Below are 17,762 nucleotides of genomic sequence, written 5' to 3' on the forward strand. Positions count from 1 at the left end.
CTTGGTGTCTCTCAAGGGCTTGGTCTCTCTCTCTCTCCTCTCTATGGTCGGCAACTCTGGGTTGGGAAATTCTTGTAGATGTTGGGTGTGGAGCCTGGAAAGAGAGAAAAAGAGACCTTAGTGGAGTATAATTAGGTTTGCCAGTTCCGGGTTGGAACCTGGAGGTTTTTTTTGGACGGGGAGGAGGGCAGGGTTTGGGGAGGGGAGGGGAAGGACTTCAGTGGGGTAAAACATCATAGAGTCCACCTTCCAATTGGCCGTTTTCTGCAGGTGAAATGAACCCTGTTGCCTGGAGATCAGTTGTAGTCCCAGGTGATCGCCAGCTACCACCTGGAGCTTGGCATCCCTAGACTGCACATTGTCGTAGCGTCTGCTCCCAAAGTAGCCATTTACTCCAGGCCACCTGATCTCTGCCGTCTGGAGATCAGCGATAATACTGGGAAATCTCCAGGCCCCACCGGGAGATTGTCAACCCGACTCCCCCGACACACTTTTCTTTCTCCTCTCTGAGATTTTTTTTTTCTTTTCCCCGCTGAGATTTCTCATTTCCTCTTCCAGCAGATGTTATCACTTTTCCAGCTGAGGCCTGCAACCTTCTTTTTATTGCGTGATCCTCTTCCCATTTTCTGTTTCTAGTATCTCCGTCATCTTGCTATTTCTGGCCGGTTGGCTCCCCTCACTGCTTTAAAAAAGTGAGCCGGGACTTGGGAAAGCTCCTGCCTTGCTACAAAATTTGTTAGTTTTTAAGGTTTTTAAGGTGCAACTGAACCTTTGTTTAAAACTGAGCTCTTTGTCTCCTGGGTCAATATTCTACTCTTTTCTCCCCCATCCCCACCATGGCGTAACGCTTAGATTTTTCCTCAGAATCTCCTTTATCTTTACATTCTTTCTCTCTCTCGGTTCAAACGTTCTCCCAAACCTGCCGTTTTCAAACATGCTTTTCTTGCCAGGGCAAGCGTCCCAGCGTCCTGTGGCAAATATGATTCCCCGCCCCCCTCATGGAGTTGTGCATGTGGTTTTGGGGTGGGGATGGTGTGTGATTATCCCCATGTTTACAGGGCTCTTCCAAAGGGTTTAGGGCCTTTCCAAAGCTCAACATGATCCCCCCCCCCCCCGCTGCCGCCCGATTGTAAGCTCAGGGCTTGCCGTAGCCTGTCTTGTCTGAATTGTTCTGCGCTTCCGGAGCATTCCAGTCTTTTCTGGGGCTTTTTGGCAACGTCCCATCTCTCTCTCTCTCTCTTTCTCATTGGCCACCCAAAATAGACCGGCTCCTCACACGAAATACTACAGAAATGGTTTTTCCTCCCTCTCCCTTTATCGCTTCTGACTCAAGAATTTTTGGTTTTCCTTCTTATCTCTTGGCTTTGGTCTGTGGTCTCGGTTTTTGCTGCCGCCTTATTGTTTCTTCCTCTTATCTTATTTTAGCCCAGTTTCTCCTTTGTTGCTTTCTCTTTGTTGGTTTCCATTTCCCCTTTCAAATCCAGGATGAGTTGTCAAGTTATTTTTCACTCTTTGGCAACTTCATATTCCGCTTCTCTGCTTCTCTCTTTTTGTTTTTTGGACGCCACCTTGTCTTTGCTCTGCTGATATTCTGCTCTTTCAAAACTTCGGATCACATCTTCTGTTTCACCTCCCCCCCCCCCAGCGTCTATGCCAGGGGTGTCAAACATCCAGCATATGGGCCGAATCAGGCCCCTGGAGGGCTCCTGTTAGCCCCCCCCCCAAGCAACTGGCTGTCATCTGTTTCTTTCTCCCTCTCTCTTGCTTCCTTCTGCATCACAGCTTGCTTTGCCAGGCTTGCTCAATCGCACAGGAGCTACAGAGCAAAACCTCTATTTTCTCCATTGGCTGAGGCTCCTCCCTTGTGGAGGAAAGGGGGAAGGCAGAGCTTGCTTTGCCAGACTCTTTCAATCACAAAGCAGAGCTACTGAGCCAAGTCTCTCTTCCTTCTATTGGCTGAGGCTCCTCCCCCCCTCCTGGTCCCCTGGGGAGGGAAGGAAAGATCCAGAGCTTCCTTTGCCCAGTTCCCCGGGCCCCATGGGAGAAATGCAAAGAAAGCACCTTTAAGACCAAGTGTTAATATTTTAAGGATGTTTTTAGGTTTTTTTAAAAAATCTTTGTGTTTGTCTGTGTCCTTTATAAAGTTTATATCTCCGCTACCTAATCATAAATGGGTACACACATGGCCCGGCCCAACCTGACATGGTCCAGTCCAAAGAGGTCTTATTTATGTCAGATTCGGCCCTCATGAGTTTGACACCCCTGGTCTATGCCTTTCCCTTCTTGCCAATATCTAGGGAAGAACTTTGACTCAGTGGTAACAGGCAGAAGCTCCCAGGTTCAATCCCTGGCATCTCCGGTTAGAAGGATCAGGTTGTAGGTGATGTGATAGACCTCAGCTTGAGACCCTGGAGAGCCACTACCAGTCTTGAGTAGACAGTGCTGACTTTGATGGACCAAGGGTCTGACTCAGTATAAGGCAACTTCAGCTGTATTCATGTATGAAGCGCTGCTCTGGAGGACTGGTCGCAGCTTAGTGGTAGAGCATCTGCTGGGCATGCAGATGGTCCCAGGTTCTCTGGTTCAGTAGAAGGCAGCTTCCACTGTTCAGGCAGCAGCTGAAAAAAAATATTTTTCTTGGCACTCTCTCAGCTCTGATTCTACCACATTGCCTTCCCCTCCTCCTTAGCCCGTTCTCTTTCCAAATGTTGAGGTGTCCTTAGAGAACGGACAGGATTCTTTCTTTTAAACGAGGGATGGCCAAACTTGCTTAACATAAGAGCCACATAGAATAAAGGTTAGACATTTGAGAGCAGGAAGGAAGGAAGATGGGAGGGGGAGGTAGAAAGAAAGCAACTTTAACTTTAAAAGCATTCTCCAAGCTGTTGGCTGGCTTGGCAAAGTGATTGAAAGAGAGAATGCCTTCCCCAAGCCGTACAACGGGCTAGTGGGGGCTTCAAGAGCCACATGTGGCTCCCAAGCTGCAGTTTGGCCATCCCTGTTTTAAACTTTAGTTTCATACAGTGCCCAACTGGTCTGAGCAGCTTCATAGATTCTTGCAGTCAACAACAATAATAATTCTGTTCCCCTCTGGCTGATGGTTACCAGACAAGTTTTGGGGGGAGGGAGGGAAAGAGATAGAAAGGGAAGGGAAAGAAAGAGAGAGAGAGAGAGGAAGGGGAAGGAAGGAAGGAAAGAGAGAAAGAGAAAGAAAGAAAGAGAGAAAGAAAGAGAGAGAAAGAAAGAAAGAAAGGGAAGGAAGGAAAGAGAGAGAGAGAGAGAAAATATTGTAAGAAACCTATTCAGGTGGTTGACTCTGACTTTTCTGCTTGCCCTGTCACCAATTTTCTTTTTTCCCTCACAGAAGCCTATGTGGCATAGGCCGAGCCAGGATTTTTTGTGGTGTCTTGAACTCGAGACGCATAATGTGCTGCCAGAGCCTCAATTTAATTAGCGTGCTTTGATGTCCCCCGCGATAACTAATAAAAGTACTTCATTGTGCTGGGAAACGCTTGGGATGTAGCTCCTTCTCGAGACAAATTGTTTAAATGGTCTGGGCTCAAGGTTTTCTATCCGTAGCCTCCCTTCCGAGTCATCCTGCGTTCTGTCCACTTTGTGAGCATTTCAGGGACGCAACCCAAGCCCTGAGACCCGGTATGTTGTAGAGATTAGAGTGCTGAATTGGGGTCCGGGGGTTTTATCTGGGTCTTTCTGCTGTGTCATGATGTTTGTTACTGGTTTCAGCCCTGTTGAGAGGGTCAAAAGCAAAGTTGCCAGGATAGCCCAGGCAAGCCCGATCTCAGAAGCCAAGCAGAGCCGCCTCTGGCAAGTACTTGGGAGACCTTCTTGTAGGGCTGTCAAGCCTCTGGTCCAGGTGGGGATTCTCCCACCGAGAGGTTCCCAACCCGCCGGCCCACATTAGGCCGGTAGGGGGAACCTCCCCCTACGTCGCTGGCACGATGACATCACCAGGAAGTGACGTCATCACGCTGGCGATGGTGTGCGGTGGCCGCTCTAGGCATTTCCGGGAAAACTACATGGTTTTCCTGGATGCTCTAGCGATTTGGGAGGGAAAGCTCTGTGGTACAATAGGTACATAGAGTTTTCCCCTCCCAAATGGCTAGAGCGTCCGGGAAAACCGATAAGAGTTTTCCCGGAAACTCCTAGAGCGGCTGCACGCAGCGCCAGTGGGATGACGTCACTTCCAAAGGAAGTGGCAACCCTACCTCCTTGGAATACCAACAAGCAATAATTAATTATATTGGGGTAATTATATGGCTATAGAATAAAAGAAGAGCCCCGTGGCGCAGAGTGGTAAAGGTGCAGTATTGCAGTCACAGCCCGCTGCTCACCACCTGAGTTCGATCCCAGCAGAAGCTGGTTCAGGAAGCCGGCTCGAGGTTGACTCAGCCTTCCATCCTTCCGAGGTCGGTCAAATGAGTTCCCAGCTTGCTGGGGGGAAAGCATAGAGGACTGGGGAAAGGCAATGGCAAACCACCCCGTAAAAAGTCTGCCACGAAAACTTTGTGAAAGCAACGTCACCCCAGAGTCGAAAATGACTGGTGCTTGCTCGGGGGACTTCCTTGACCTTTTTTAGAATAAAAGAAAAGCCCCAGGGTAACAAAAGACTCGAATCTTTAACAACACTCTAAAGTGGAACAAAGTAGGAGTCAAGTTCACCTTTAGACCAACAAAGTTTGGCCATCTGTATATAAGCCTCCTCAGTATACCTGATTCCTCGTCTGATGAAGTGTGCTTGGAGCAAACGAAAGCTTACGTTCCGAATAAAACTTTGTTGGTCTTAAGGGTGAACTTGACTCCTACTTCGTTCTACTGCTTCAGACCAATGCAGCCGCCCGCTTGGATTTATCAGCACTCTAAAGTATTTGACATCTGTAATTAAGAACAGTATGCGAAATAACAAAGCGCACTCTAACAAGGGAAATACTACATCGCTGAGCCTAGGAGAAGAAGGATCATATTTCAATCCAAAGGAAGGCGATAGACGTCCCGACAGCTAGAATATATTTTTTCCCCCTTTCGGAATGTATTTCAGACATGGGGACATTGCTCTGAGATTTACGCGAGCTGAAGACTGAGGCTACCCAAAACCGGATATTATCTATCACCAGTACAGCTCTGCTTCCTTAAGGTAGTCGTCTGAAGTGACCAGAGAAGAATACTGTTGGCTGAGCCACACTTTTGGACTGGCTTGATATTTATTTGTTAAGAGCAACCTGCAATGTTTTCTGAGTTACTGCACTGCGTTACACTGCTTGTTGTATTACCTTGTTGTTTGTAGCATTTCCCTTTTTAGAGTGGGCTTCGTTATTTCACATATTGTTCTTAATTACAGACGTCAAATACTTTAGAGTGTTGTTAAATATTCACGTTTCCCCACAACTGTCACTACGTGAGGCAGGTGGGGCTGAGAGAGTTCTGAGAGAAACGGTGCCTGGCCCATGGTCACCCGGAAGCCTCTATTTTCTCCATTGGATGAGACTCCTCCCTTGAGGAGGAGTGGGGGGAAGAATAGCATCTCTCAATTGCACAGCAGAGCTACTAAGCCATCCACCCAGGTGGCACCTTTAAGATCAGCAAAGGTTTATTCTGGGTATGAGCTTTCGTGTGCATGCACGTTTCTTCAGATCCAAAGAAGTGTGCATGCACACTAAAGCCAGGGTGTCAAACATGCACCCTGTGGGCCAAATCAGGCCCCCAGAGGGCTCCTATCAGGCCCCCGAGCAACTGGCTGTCATCTGCTTCCTTCTCCCTCTCTCTTGCTTCCTTCTGCATCACAGCTAGCTTTGCCAGGCTTACTCAATTGCACAGGAGCTACAGAGCAAAACCTCTGTTTTCTCCATTGGCTGAGGCTCCTCCCTTGGGGAGGAAGAGGGGGGAGGCAGAGCTTGTTTATCCAGGCTGTCTCAATCACACAGTAGAGCTACTGAGCCAAACCTCTATTGGCTGAGGCTCCTCCCCCTCCTGGTCCCCTGGGGAAGAAAGGAAAGAGCCAGAGCTTCCTTTGCCCAGTTTCCTGGATCCCATGGGAGAAATACAAAGAAAGCACCTTGAAAACCAACAAATGTGAACGTTTTAAGCTTGTTTTAAGGGTTTTTTTTTTAAAAAAAAAATATTTGTGTTTTTCTGTATCCTTTATAAAGTTTATATCTCTGCTACCTAATCTTAAATAGGTACACACATAGCCTGACCCAACAGGGCCCAGCCCAGCATGGCATAGCCCAACCTGACATGGTCCGGCCCAGCAAGGTCTCATTTATGTCAGATCCGGCCCTCATAACAAATGAGTTTGACACCCGTGCACTAAAGCTTATATCCAGAATAAACCTTTGCTGGTCTTAAAGGTGCCACTGGACTCAGACTTTGTTCTGCTGCTTCAGACCAACATAGCTTTCTACTTGCTCCTATGGTTAATGTGTCATTGGCCTCTAAAAACAATACATGGATGGGGCCCACAAGTGTTTGAGGATGTGGCTTCTGGGTCCCTCTCTTCCAGTTGTCTTTCCTATAATACTAGCAGGCCCGCTTTTTAACTGAGGAGAGGCAGCAGCCTCAAGTGTCAGCTTTTGTGGTGTCATTAAACGCCATCAACTGTCAATTATTTACCTCACCCCATTTTTGTTCCACCCAGAGATGGCACCGTTGACGTCGTCTACCTCAGGCACTTAAAATGCCTCAAGCAAACAGAAGAACCAAAGAGCGTTGCCCCAGTGCCATGTATAAACTGATTTACATAAATTAATTTTTGAGGGAAGCTTTTGAGATCGCCTTTGGTCTATGGTTGCCAGATGGTTTTTATGTCAAAATAAAAATCCCTTTCCGTGTCAAAGGATTATTGTTTCATTTTACCAGAGCACTGTTGTCCCATAGTCTTGCAGTTACCACACCCTTCTGAGTGTCCCTTTCTTTTTGGCATCTGTGATCTGTGGAGCCTTTGTTAGAGAAAGGTGGATTAAAATCGATGTAATTAAACAAATACGTTCTAAATGGAATCTGGACCAATCCAAGGCAGGCAAAAATTGCACACCTCCTGAGGCAGAACCACACATACTAAGCAGTGCTTGGCTGCCACCAAAAATGGCAACTCCATGTCAAAGCCTTGAGAAGTGGTGTGATCACCATCTTCAAGTACTTGAAAGGCTGTCATATAAAGGATGGTGCAGAGTTGTTTTCTGTTGCCCCCGGAGGTCAGACCAGAATGAAAGGACCAAAACCAAATTAAATCAAAAGAGTTTTCGGCTAAACATGAGGAAGAACTTCCTGAGGGAGCAGTTCCTCAGTGGAACAAGCTTCCGCAGGAGGTGTCAGGCTCTCCTTCTTGGAGGTTTTTCAACAGAGACTAGATGGCCATTTCACAGCAATGCTGAATCTGTAAACTTGGGCAGATCATGAGAAGGAGGGGAGGAAGGGTTGCATCAGTGTTTAGTTCTCCTGGCTCTTTCTTGCAGGGAAATGGTGGTCGCCATTTTGGGGTCGGGAAACAATTTCTCTCCAGGCCAGTTTGGCCAGGGATCCTGGATGGGTTTGTTTTGTTTTTGGTGGTGTTTTGGGGTTGTTGTTTTTTTGCCATTTTCTGGACTTGGAGCAGGGGTCACTGGGTGTGTGTGTTTGGAGGAGGTATTTCTGAATTTCCTGCATTGTGCAGGGGGTTGGGCTAGATGACCCTGGAGATCCCATCCAACTCTTACGATTCAAACTATTGAGACAGGGCTGCCAGTTTCGAGGGCAGCTTTGTGTTACTTCTTGCATGTAGTTCTGCTCCCAGAGGCTGAACCAGCTGAATCCAGAGTAGTGTCGTATTTTTCCAGCAGTGACTGGCAATTGGCGTGAAGGAGGAGAAAGTATGCAATCGCACCTGTCTGGCCACGACAGTTCTTAGAGGCTTTCATGCGTAAAGACCTCTCTGATGATGCGTGCCCTAAACCAGGGGTCCTCAACATGTTCCCTGTGACACCTCCTGTCACTTTTCATGGTGCCCACCCAGTCTTTTAGAAAGTGGGTGGGTTTTTTGAGGCATCTGATGGACCATTGGAGATTTGATTGGCTGTGGAGGTTTTTTTTTTTCAAACATTGTTTTGGCGGCAGATGCCACCGCAGCACAAGAATCTTCACTGAGTGACTGAAGGGCAGCTGTGGCAGCCATTTTGTGGCTGGCTCCACCTCCCGAGGCAGCCATTTTGTGGCAGTCCTTTCTTTTGCCTGTGCCTACTGTGCTGTGTCAGAATTCCAAAGCTGCCCAGAGGTTCAAAAAGGTTGGGGACCCCTGCATTTTTGTTTCAGACAGTGATGGCTCACTTAATCTATTTAGGTTTACCTGAATGGGTCCACAGCTCAAGTCTACAACACGGTGTCCACAGGCCAGCGTTCTCCAGTCAATCCAGACCTGTTACTAGACGGAAGTGGAACCCACCTTTATGTGATGACGGCCTCACAGGTGAGTCGTGGTCAGGGCCAGTGTGTGGGGTTCTGCTGCCTGAGGCATAACCCCGATGTGTGCTCCCCCCCCCCAAAAAAAAACGTTTTGTGTGCACGGCATGATGACGTCACACAGAGCTGTCGTCATCACATCAGTTACAAAAGAGCCGTTGTTTCTGGGCGTTGAGGGGCAGGGGGAATTCCTCTGACCCCCTCAGCGCCCAGAAACAACTCGGCGCTTTCAGTCCTCGGCGCCACGAGTAGATCAGTAGAAATTGTATATCAGGCACTTGTGCAGAATTTAAACCACCTTTTAAAGACTCTCTTTCCAACCTAGGTTTCCAAAGTCCCAGTTTCCGAATGCCCCAACTTCCAGGATTGCGACTCGTGTCTGCGTGCCCAGGACCCTTTCTGTGGTTGGTGCATCCTGCAGAGCAGGTCGGTCTCTTCACTGAGGACTAGTAGAATGTCAAGTTCTGCATTTTAAAAGGGCACATGCTCTCCCCTATCCCCTGCTCTAATACAACCGGTTGATTGGCAGGTGCACCCGCAAGTTGGAATGCGAGCGCCATGAGGTAACCAATCACTGGCTCTGGAGCTACGGTGCTGAGAGCCAGTGCCTGCGAGTGGAACAGATGTCCCCGGCCAATCAGAGTCGAGAAGAACAGACAGAGGTGGGTGAGGAGGGTGGAGTGTTTGGAACTGTTCTGGCTTGGTGCTATTTCACCTGTTCACCATCTTAATAAGGGATTACATGTAATGAAGTTGCACTAAATCGTTTGTGTTTGGTGCAAAAATCCCCTCTCCATCCCACAGGCTTTTTGTAAGCAAGTTCTCTTTCACTAACAATACACCAGACAAGTGTATCTGGATATCTCCTCTCCCTTTCAGCATGTTCCCTGCCCTCTGCTAAGGTTGATACCCATCCCATCTTTAAAGGGTAATGTGATAATTGGTTCCCAGTTAAACTTGAGAGGCAGGTTTTTATACTCCACTTTTCTCTATCCTAAGGAGTCTCAAAGCAGCTTACAATCGCCTCTCCTTCCTCTCCACACAACAGACACTTTGTAATGTAGCTGAGGCTGAGAGAGTTCTGAGAGAACCCTGACTGGCCCAAGGTTCACCAACGGGCTTCATGTGGAGGAGTGGGGACTCAAACCCGGCTCTCCAGATTAGAGTCTGCCACTTTTAACCACTACACCACCTGGCCCTGTGAGGTTCTTGCGAGGTTTGGTGTAGTGGTTATGTGTGCGGACTCTTATCTGGGAGAACTGGGTTTTATTCCTCACTCCTCCACTTAACAGCTGCTGGAATGGCCTTGGGTCAGTCATAGCTCTCGCAGGAGTTGTCCTTGAAAGGGCAGCTGCTCTGAGAGCTCTCTCAGCTCCACCCACCTCACAGGGTGTCCGTTGTGAGGGGAGAAGATACAGAAGATTGTAAGCTGCTCTGAGTCTCTGATTCAGTCTTCTTCTTCAGTTCACTTAAGATCTATAAAATGCTTTGGCTGCTCAGCTAAGAATACCGCATCTCCTGTTGCCCTTTTCCTTAAAATACGAAGCTGCGTTAGAAGCAGAAAAACCGATCGCTCTGCATTCCAGTAAAAATATGCGCCTCTTACCCTACCCAGGTCTCCATGCTGGTTCCTGAACTCCCTGCCTTGGCTGAGGGGGAGACTTACCACTGTGCCTTTGGGTCCCAAGACAGCCCTGCCGTGCTCGAAGGCTCCTGGGTCCGCTGCTTCTCGCCGGTTCCGCAGCAGGTGCCGCCCACCCAAGAGGGCAAAGGTGAGCCAGGGCGACACATGCGCATTATGGCACCCTTGACTTTCCCCCTGAGGGTTCCCCCCCCCTCAAATATGTTTTACTAATTTTAGCAAGCATTACAGATGTTGCCAAGTAAAGGTAAAAAGGTAGTCCCCTGTGCAAGCACCGGTCGTTTCCGACTCTGAGGTGAGGTTGCTTTCACGTTTTCACGGCAGACTTTTTACGGGGTGGTTTGCCATTGCCTTCCCCGGTCATCTACACTTTCCCCCCAGCAAGCTGGGTCCTCATTTGACCGACCTCGGAAAGAGGGAAGGCTGAGTCAACCTTGAGCTGGCGACTTGAAGCCAGCTTCCGCTGGGATCGAACTCAGGTCGTGAGCAGAGGGCTCCGACTGCAGTACTGCAGCTTTACCACTCTGCGCCAAGGGGCCAAGTAGGATAAAGTATATACTCAACATTGAAAATAACAGCAAATGAGTAATATTGATATTACAAATTCACCTTTTCTCTGTGGAACCTTTTCACGTTTCTACATGTGTTGTTAATTAATATCAATGGGTGGAATGTTTACAGTTACAAGGCATCTTATCAGCTAAAAACCAGGGGTGGCCAAACTTGCTTAATGTAAGAGCCACTTAGAAGAAAAGTGAGGTGTGTGAGAGTTACAAGACATGAGCGTCAGGTGTTTTGAGATGAAGGAAGGAAGGAAGATCCAGGCAAATAGGTGTGAAAAACCTCAGCTTGAGACCCTGGAGAGCCGCTGCCAGTCTCTCTCTCTCTCTCTCTCTCTCTCTCTCTCTCTCTCTCTCTCTCTCTCTCTCTCTCTCTCTCTCTCTCTCTCTCTCTCTCTCTCTCTCTCTCTCTCTCTCTATATATATATATATATATATATATATATATATATATATATATATATATAAGATGGAGGGGGGGTGGAAAGAAATCAACTTTACCTTTAAATGCCTTCTCCAAGCCAACCTTCAAGAGGTGGCAGGGGCTTCAAGAGCCGCACAATATGTGTGAAAGAGCCACATGTGACTCTTGAGCCACAGTTTGGCCACCCCTGCTATAAACCAATCTGGTTGGTATTGTTGAGAACAATACTGCTCTTACACATCATAGTTCTTAGTGAATCTAGGCCTTTATACAATGTGTGTGTGTATAAACACACACACACAAACATATATATAATAAGCACAAACTTGACCTGCAGCAGTGCGCAGAGGGTAATTCCGTGCCGTGGAGAGAATATGGCTACACGGTTGATGTCTGTGTTGGAAAGCGTAGCCATCGGAGCTGGTTCAGAAGTTGGCAGTTCTGGTCATGCCTCGCTGGCTTCATCGGTTGTCCAAAGACAACTTGGAAATGTTTTCTTTCAGAAAGGAATTAACTTTGGAAAAATGCACTGAGCCCCTGAATCACAGAACCAGGAGGCAAACATCGAGGAAGGCCTCAGACTCTGTGTCCTGTTGTTGGCCCTGCAGAGGAACTGGTTGGCCAATAGGATCTTCTGATGTTCTTATGAAGGCCTCAGCCTCTCTCCCCTGTTGTTGATCCTCCAGAGGAACTGGTTGGCCATTGTGTGAGGCAGGATGCTGGACTAGATGGACCACTGATCTGATCCAGCAGGGCTCTTCTGGTGTTCTTATGAAGGCCTCAACCTCTCTGCCCTGTTGTTGGCACTTCAGAGGAACTGGCTGGCCACTGTGTGAGGCAGGATGATGAACTTGATGGACCATCACTGGTCTGAACCAGCAGGGCTCTTCTGATGTTCCTATGAAGGCCTTGGCCTCTCTGCCCTGTTGCTGGCCCTCCAGTGGAAATGGTTGGCCACTGTTTGAGACAGGATGCTGTACTAGATGGACCATTGGTCTGATCCAGCAGGGCTCTTCTGATGATCTCATGAAGGCCTCAGCCTCTCTCCCCTGTTGTTGGCCCTCCAGAAGAACTGGTTGGCTGCTGTGTGAAATGGGTTTTGGCCTCTCTGCGACACAGTGTTGGAGTGGACGGGCCACAGGCCTAATCCATCATAGGCTTCTCTTATGTTCTTACACCCATCTCGTATGATGGGTAGTTGGAAGAACTACCCTGACCTGACCCCAGATGCCTCCTATGAATATGTCCCTATTTTCTTCTTCCTCAGATCATGTGACGGTGGCATTAGCCTTGATGTTCCGGGACGTGGTGGTGGCTTCCGCAGGCTTCTCCTTCTACGACTGCAATGCAGTGAGCCAGCTTGCCGACGCAACGCCGTGAGTGAACTTGGGGATGGCAGGGGTGGTTGCGGATGGGGCTGGAAGCACATCCATTGGATAGTTGTTTATTGAAGAAAGGATGTCGAACAAGCAGAATCTGGTGCCTAGAGGAAGCTTTTAAGATTGGGATGGGATGGAAAGAGCCAAGCTCAACAAGCCGTTTTCAGTTTATTTACTTCGTTTACGCCCTGCCTTTCTCCCCTGTGGAGAACCCAAGCTGCATACATACAAAGCTGCATAATTATTAGGAAGGGAATTGAAAACAAATCAGCCAGTATCATAGTGCCCCTGTATAAATCGATGGTGATGATGATGATTATATTGGATTTATATCCTGCCCTTCACTCCGAATCTCAGAGCAGTTCACAATCTCCTTTACCTTCCTCCCCCACAACAGACACCCTGTGAGGTGGGTGGGGCTGAGAGGACTCTCACAGCAGCTGCCCTTTCAAGGACAACTTCTGCCAGAGCTATGGCTGACCCAAGGCCATTCAAGCAGGTGAAAGTGGAGGAGTGGGGAATCAAACCCGGTTCTCCCAGATAAAAGTTCGCACACTTCACCACTACACCAAACTGGCTCTCTGTGTGGCCTCATTTGGAGTACTGTGTACAATTCTGGTCACCGCACCTCAAAAAAGATATTCTAGCATTGGAAAAAGGGCAGAAAAGGACAATTAGAATGATTCAAGGGTTGGAATGTTTTCTCTTTGAAGAAAGGTTAAAACGCTTGGGGCTCTTTAGCTTGGAAAAACGTCAACTGCGGGGTGGCATGATAGAGGTCTACAAGATTATGCATGGGATAGAGAAGATAGAGAAAGAAGGACTTTTCTCCCTTTCTCACAATACAAGAACTCATGGACATTCGATGAAATTGCTGAGCTGTCAGGTTAGAACAGATCAAAGGAAGTCCTTCTTCACCCAAAGGGTGATTCGCACATGAAATTCACTGCCACAGGAGGTGGTGGCGGCTGCAAGCATAGATAGCTTCAAGAGGGGATTGGATAAGCATATGAAGCAGAGGTCCATCAGTGGCTACAGCTTATCTCCTCCTCTCCATTTTATCCTCACAGCAACCCTGTGAGGTAAGTTAAGGCTGAGAGGGTATGGCTGGCCCAAGGTCACCCAGCAAGTGTCCATGGCAGAGGGGAATTCGAACCTGGGTCTTCTAGCAGAGGGGAATTCGAACCTGGGTCTTCTAGCAATGTTTTTCAGCAGAAACACAGGAACACAGTTCCGGCTGGCTTGGTGTCGGGGTGTGTGTGGCCTAATATTCAAATGAGTACCTGCTGGGCTTTTTCTACAAAACCCCTGTGTGAAACAATGGTGCTGTCAGGGGGTGTGGCCTAACATGCAAATGAGTTCCTGCTATATGGGTCTAAAATATCACTGATTTTTCCTTTTCTGTGTTTGGAAACTTTGCTGAAACCTTCAGGCCTATTGCTGCCTTAGACAGGGCCAGAAACTTCGTTTTTTTTAAAAAAAAAAAAATAGAACAAACCAATTTTCAGAACGCCAGCCTGGTTTTTTCCCCCACCACATACTCAGTAGTTGCAGATCCTCTTCTTCTTCTTCTGCAGGTGTGGAACCTGCGTTGGGAGTCCATGGATGTGCCATTGGTGCCCATCCAGTCACCGGTGTGTCCCCGGCAGGCCCTGCCCAAACGGAGAGGGGCCGATCTACAACGAGAAGGTGAGTAACTTATTGGAAGCGCTTCCCTCCTAACAAGTCTTGAGGCAAAGAAAACAGAAATGTGTTATTTTATTCAGGTCATTTAGACTTTATACGTTGCTCTCTGCTGCTCTATTTTATCCTCACACCAACCCTGTGAAGTAGGCAAGACTTGAGAGTATGGAGCTGGTCGGAGGTCACCCAGCAAGCTTCCATGGCAGAGGTGGGGATTCGAACCAGGGTCTCCCAGATCAGGGGTGGCCAAACTGTGGCTCGGGAACCACATGTGGCTCTTTCACACATACTGTGTGGCTCTTGAAGCCCCCACTGCCAGTGGCTTGGAGAATACATTTAAAGTTAAAGTTGCTTTCTTTCCACATCTCCCTCCCCTATCTTATTTTCCTGCCTGCCTGCCTGCCTGCCTGCCTGCTTACCTTGGAGAGCCAGTTTGGTGTAGTGGTTAGGTGTGCAGACTCTTATCTGGGAGAACCGGGTTTGATTCCTCACTCCTCCCCTTTCACCTGCTGGAATGGCCTTGGGTCAGCCATAGCTATCGCAGGAATTGTCCTTGAAAGGACAGCTGCTGTGAAAGCTCTCTCAGCCCCACCCACCTCACAGGGTGTCTGCTGTGGAGGGGGAGGGAAGGTAGATGAGATTGTGATTGCTCTGAGATTCCGAGTATAGGGTGGGATATTAATCCAATATCTCCTTCCTCCCTCCCTCTCTCCCCTCAAACATTTGATGTTCACATCTTGCAGCTCTGAGGTTTATTCTATGTGACTCTTACATTAAGCAAGTTTGACCGGCTCTGTCCCAGATCCTAGTCCAACAGTCTTACAGCAGAAAAGAGCAAACGTCCAGTGGTACCCTGAAGACTAACAAAACATGTGGCCTTGTGGGAGCTCTTGTGAATCATCACTCACTTCCGCAAATCCCAGAAGAAGCTAGCAGTGTCTCACAAAACCTCCTCCACTGCTGCAGATTTTGTTAGTCTTCAGGGTACCACTGAACACTTGCTGTTTTCTACTGCTACAGTAGAAAGTTAACACGGCTATGCATCTTGTTCAAGTCCGCCTCCACTATAGCAGCAGGTGCACTGGATTCCTCCTCCTCTTCTCCTAAGAGAGCCAGTTTGGCGTAGTGGTTAAGTGCATGGATCTTATCTGGGAGAACCGGGTTTGATTCCCCACTCCTCCACTTGGCAGCTACTGGAATGGCCTTGGGTCAGCCATAGCTCTCGCAAGAGTTGTCCTTGAAAGGGCAGCTTCCGGGAGAACTCTCTCAGCCCCACCCACCTCAAAGGGTGTCTGCTGTGGGGGAGGAAGGAATATCAGTCCAATTTCTTCTTCTTCCAGGTGCCCACCGAAGACCCCCAGGGACCTGTGTCTTGCCCCAGTGTGGAGATTGTTCCCGAGTCCCACTTGGTTCCCGTGGGTGTCGAAATGCCACTGAGCCTTGTGGCCTGGAATCTGCACTTGGTAGGGGTGAGTTGGGGAAGTTGAAAGCTTATGGTATTGGCTATCTGAAGATATACATGGGCAGGGCTTTCTTTGTAGCAGGAACTCCTTTGCAAATTAGGCCACACACCCCTGTTGTAGCCCGTCCTCCAAGAGCTTACAGGGCTCTTAGTACAGGGCCTCCTCTAAGCTCCAGGAGGATTGGCTACATCAGGGGGTGTGGCCTAACATGCAAAGGAGCTCTCCTAGAATTCCACCCCTGCATATTAGGCACACACCCCTGTTGTAGCCCGTCCTCCAAGAGCTGACAGGGCTCTTCATACAGGGCCTCCTCTAAGCTCCAGGAGGATTGGCTACATCAGGGGGTGTGGCCTAATATGCAGAGGAGATCCTGCTACAAAAAAAGGGGTGTCGAACTCATTTCTTCAGAGGGCCGGAACTGACATAAATGGGACTTTGTGGAGCCAGGCCGTTCGTGTCATAAAATGTAATGCCAGACAGTGGTAGCATGAACTTTTTAAAGGACAGACAAACACTATTAAAAAATTAAAAAAAAAAAAAAACTTAACATAAAACGTGCTTAAACAATCGGACTCTTGCAATATTTTATTTAACTCCCTCTGATAACTGGCAGCTCTTACTCTGAGGAGCCTGATAGAAGGAAGAGAGGCTTGGCTCAGTAGCTCTGCTATGTGATTGAGAGAGCCTGGCAAAGCAAGCTCTCCTTGCGCCCCCTTGCTCCCCAAGGGAGGAGCCTCAACCAATGGAGAAAATAGAGGCTTAGCTCCCTAGCCTCCTGTGAGAGCCAGTTTGGTGTAGTGGTTAAGTGCATGGACTCTTATCTGGGAGAACCCATTCAGCATCTGCAGACAGAAACCACCTGGCAAGGGACGGTTCCCCTTTCCAAGGAACCAGCATGCTGGTGGGGTGACAAGCCGTGTTCCCTCTAAGCTGACTTAGTGTGAGCTAGCTCACAGTTTTTTAGACTCCGACTCAGACATTTTTGTCTTCACTCAGGAAGGACGGCCCCAGAGCAAGCTAATTGATGCAGTAGCTCACACCTTTAATGCCAGCAGCTTAAAAAGTAGATTTTTTTGCTCACATAGCTTAGAGCGAGCATTTGTGACAAGGTGCGGGGATAACCCACTAGCACAAATACGCCATCCTTGAAAACCAAAATAAGAACATAAGAGAAGCCATGTTGGATCAGGCCAATGGCCCATCCAGTCCAACACTCTGTGTCACACAGTGGCCAAAAAAATCCCAAGTGCCATCAGGAGGTCCACCAGTGGGGCTAGAAGCCCTTCCACTGTGCCCTCCCAAGCACCAAGAATACAGAGCATCACTGCCCCAGACAGAGTTCCAACAATACACTGTGGCTAATAGCCACTGATGAACCTCTGCTTCATATGCTTATCCAACCCCCTCTTGAAGCTGGCTATGCTTGAAGCCACTACCACCACCTCCTGTGGCAGGGAATTCATGTGTTAATCACCCTTTGGGTGAAGAAGGACTTCCATTTATCCGTTCTAACCCGACTGCTCAGAGAGATGCATCTCAAGCTGTTAAAACTGTGCAGTGGCCACCTGTAGAACCCTAAACGTTCCGCAAGGAGGTCTTTAAGAGCATCGTTGCAAAGACTACAGTTCCCAGGATTCTTGGCAGGAGGGGGGGAGGTACAGTGGGAGGGCTTCTAGTGTCCTGGCCCCACTGATGAACCTCCTGATCAGGGCCAGATTAAACCCTTTGGAGGCCCCTAGTCAAAATCTTGGCCCTCTTGCAAACTATCTCTGAGTCAGAGCGCCCACCCCACAACCTCCGGCCCCTGTTGCAACCTGCAGGCATCTTCTCAAAAGCCCCTTTGACAATGCTGTGGGGAAGAGGAAGAGAGAGGCAAACTTGGCAATGATGCCAGGCAAGTTGGACATAGAGCAGCTCAGTCGCTGGCTGCGCATGCAGGCTGGGAGGGGAGAAATGGGGGGGAAGCCAGCCTGGGGCCCCTAAAGGTATGGGGATCCATAGGACAGTGCCTGCTTGGCCTGATTGTTAATATAGCCGTGCTCCTGATGACACCTGGTTTCTTTGGACACTGTGTGAGACAGAGTGTTGGACTGGATGGGCCACTGGCCTGATCCAACATGGCTTCTCTTATGTTCTTATGTGACACAGAGTGTTGGACTGGAT

The 17,762-nt window shown here is 48.6% G+C and overlaps 1 protein-coding gene across 1 annotated transcript in view; it reads left to right on the top strand.

Moving 5' to 3' along the window:
* Positions 1 to 17,762, top strand: part of LOC132581839 (plexin-B3-like) — a 169,398-nt gene that overhangs the window by 66,181 nt on the left and 85,455 nt on the right. Inside the window, 8 exon segments of the mRNA XM_060253256.1 lie at positions 637 to 692; positions 8,330 to 8,455; positions 8,774 to 8,874; positions 8,978 to 9,110; positions 10,064 to 10,220; positions 12,342 to 12,450; positions 14,031 to 14,142; positions 15,477 to 15,605. Of these exon segments, the coding sequence (XP_060109239.1) occupies positions 637 to 692; positions 8,330 to 8,455; positions 8,774 to 8,874; positions 8,978 to 9,110; positions 10,064 to 10,220; positions 12,342 to 12,450; positions 14,031 to 14,142; positions 15,477 to 15,605 (923 nt within the window).

The sequence above is a fragment of the Heteronotia binoei genome, chromosome 13 (assembly GCF_032191835.1).
Source record: "Heteronotia binoei isolate CCM8104 ecotype False Entrance Well chromosome 13, APGP_CSIRO_Hbin_v1, whole genome shotgun sequence".
Lineage (NCBI taxonomy): Eukaryota > Metazoa > Chordata > Lepidosauria > Squamata > Gekkonidae > Heteronotia > Heteronotia binoei.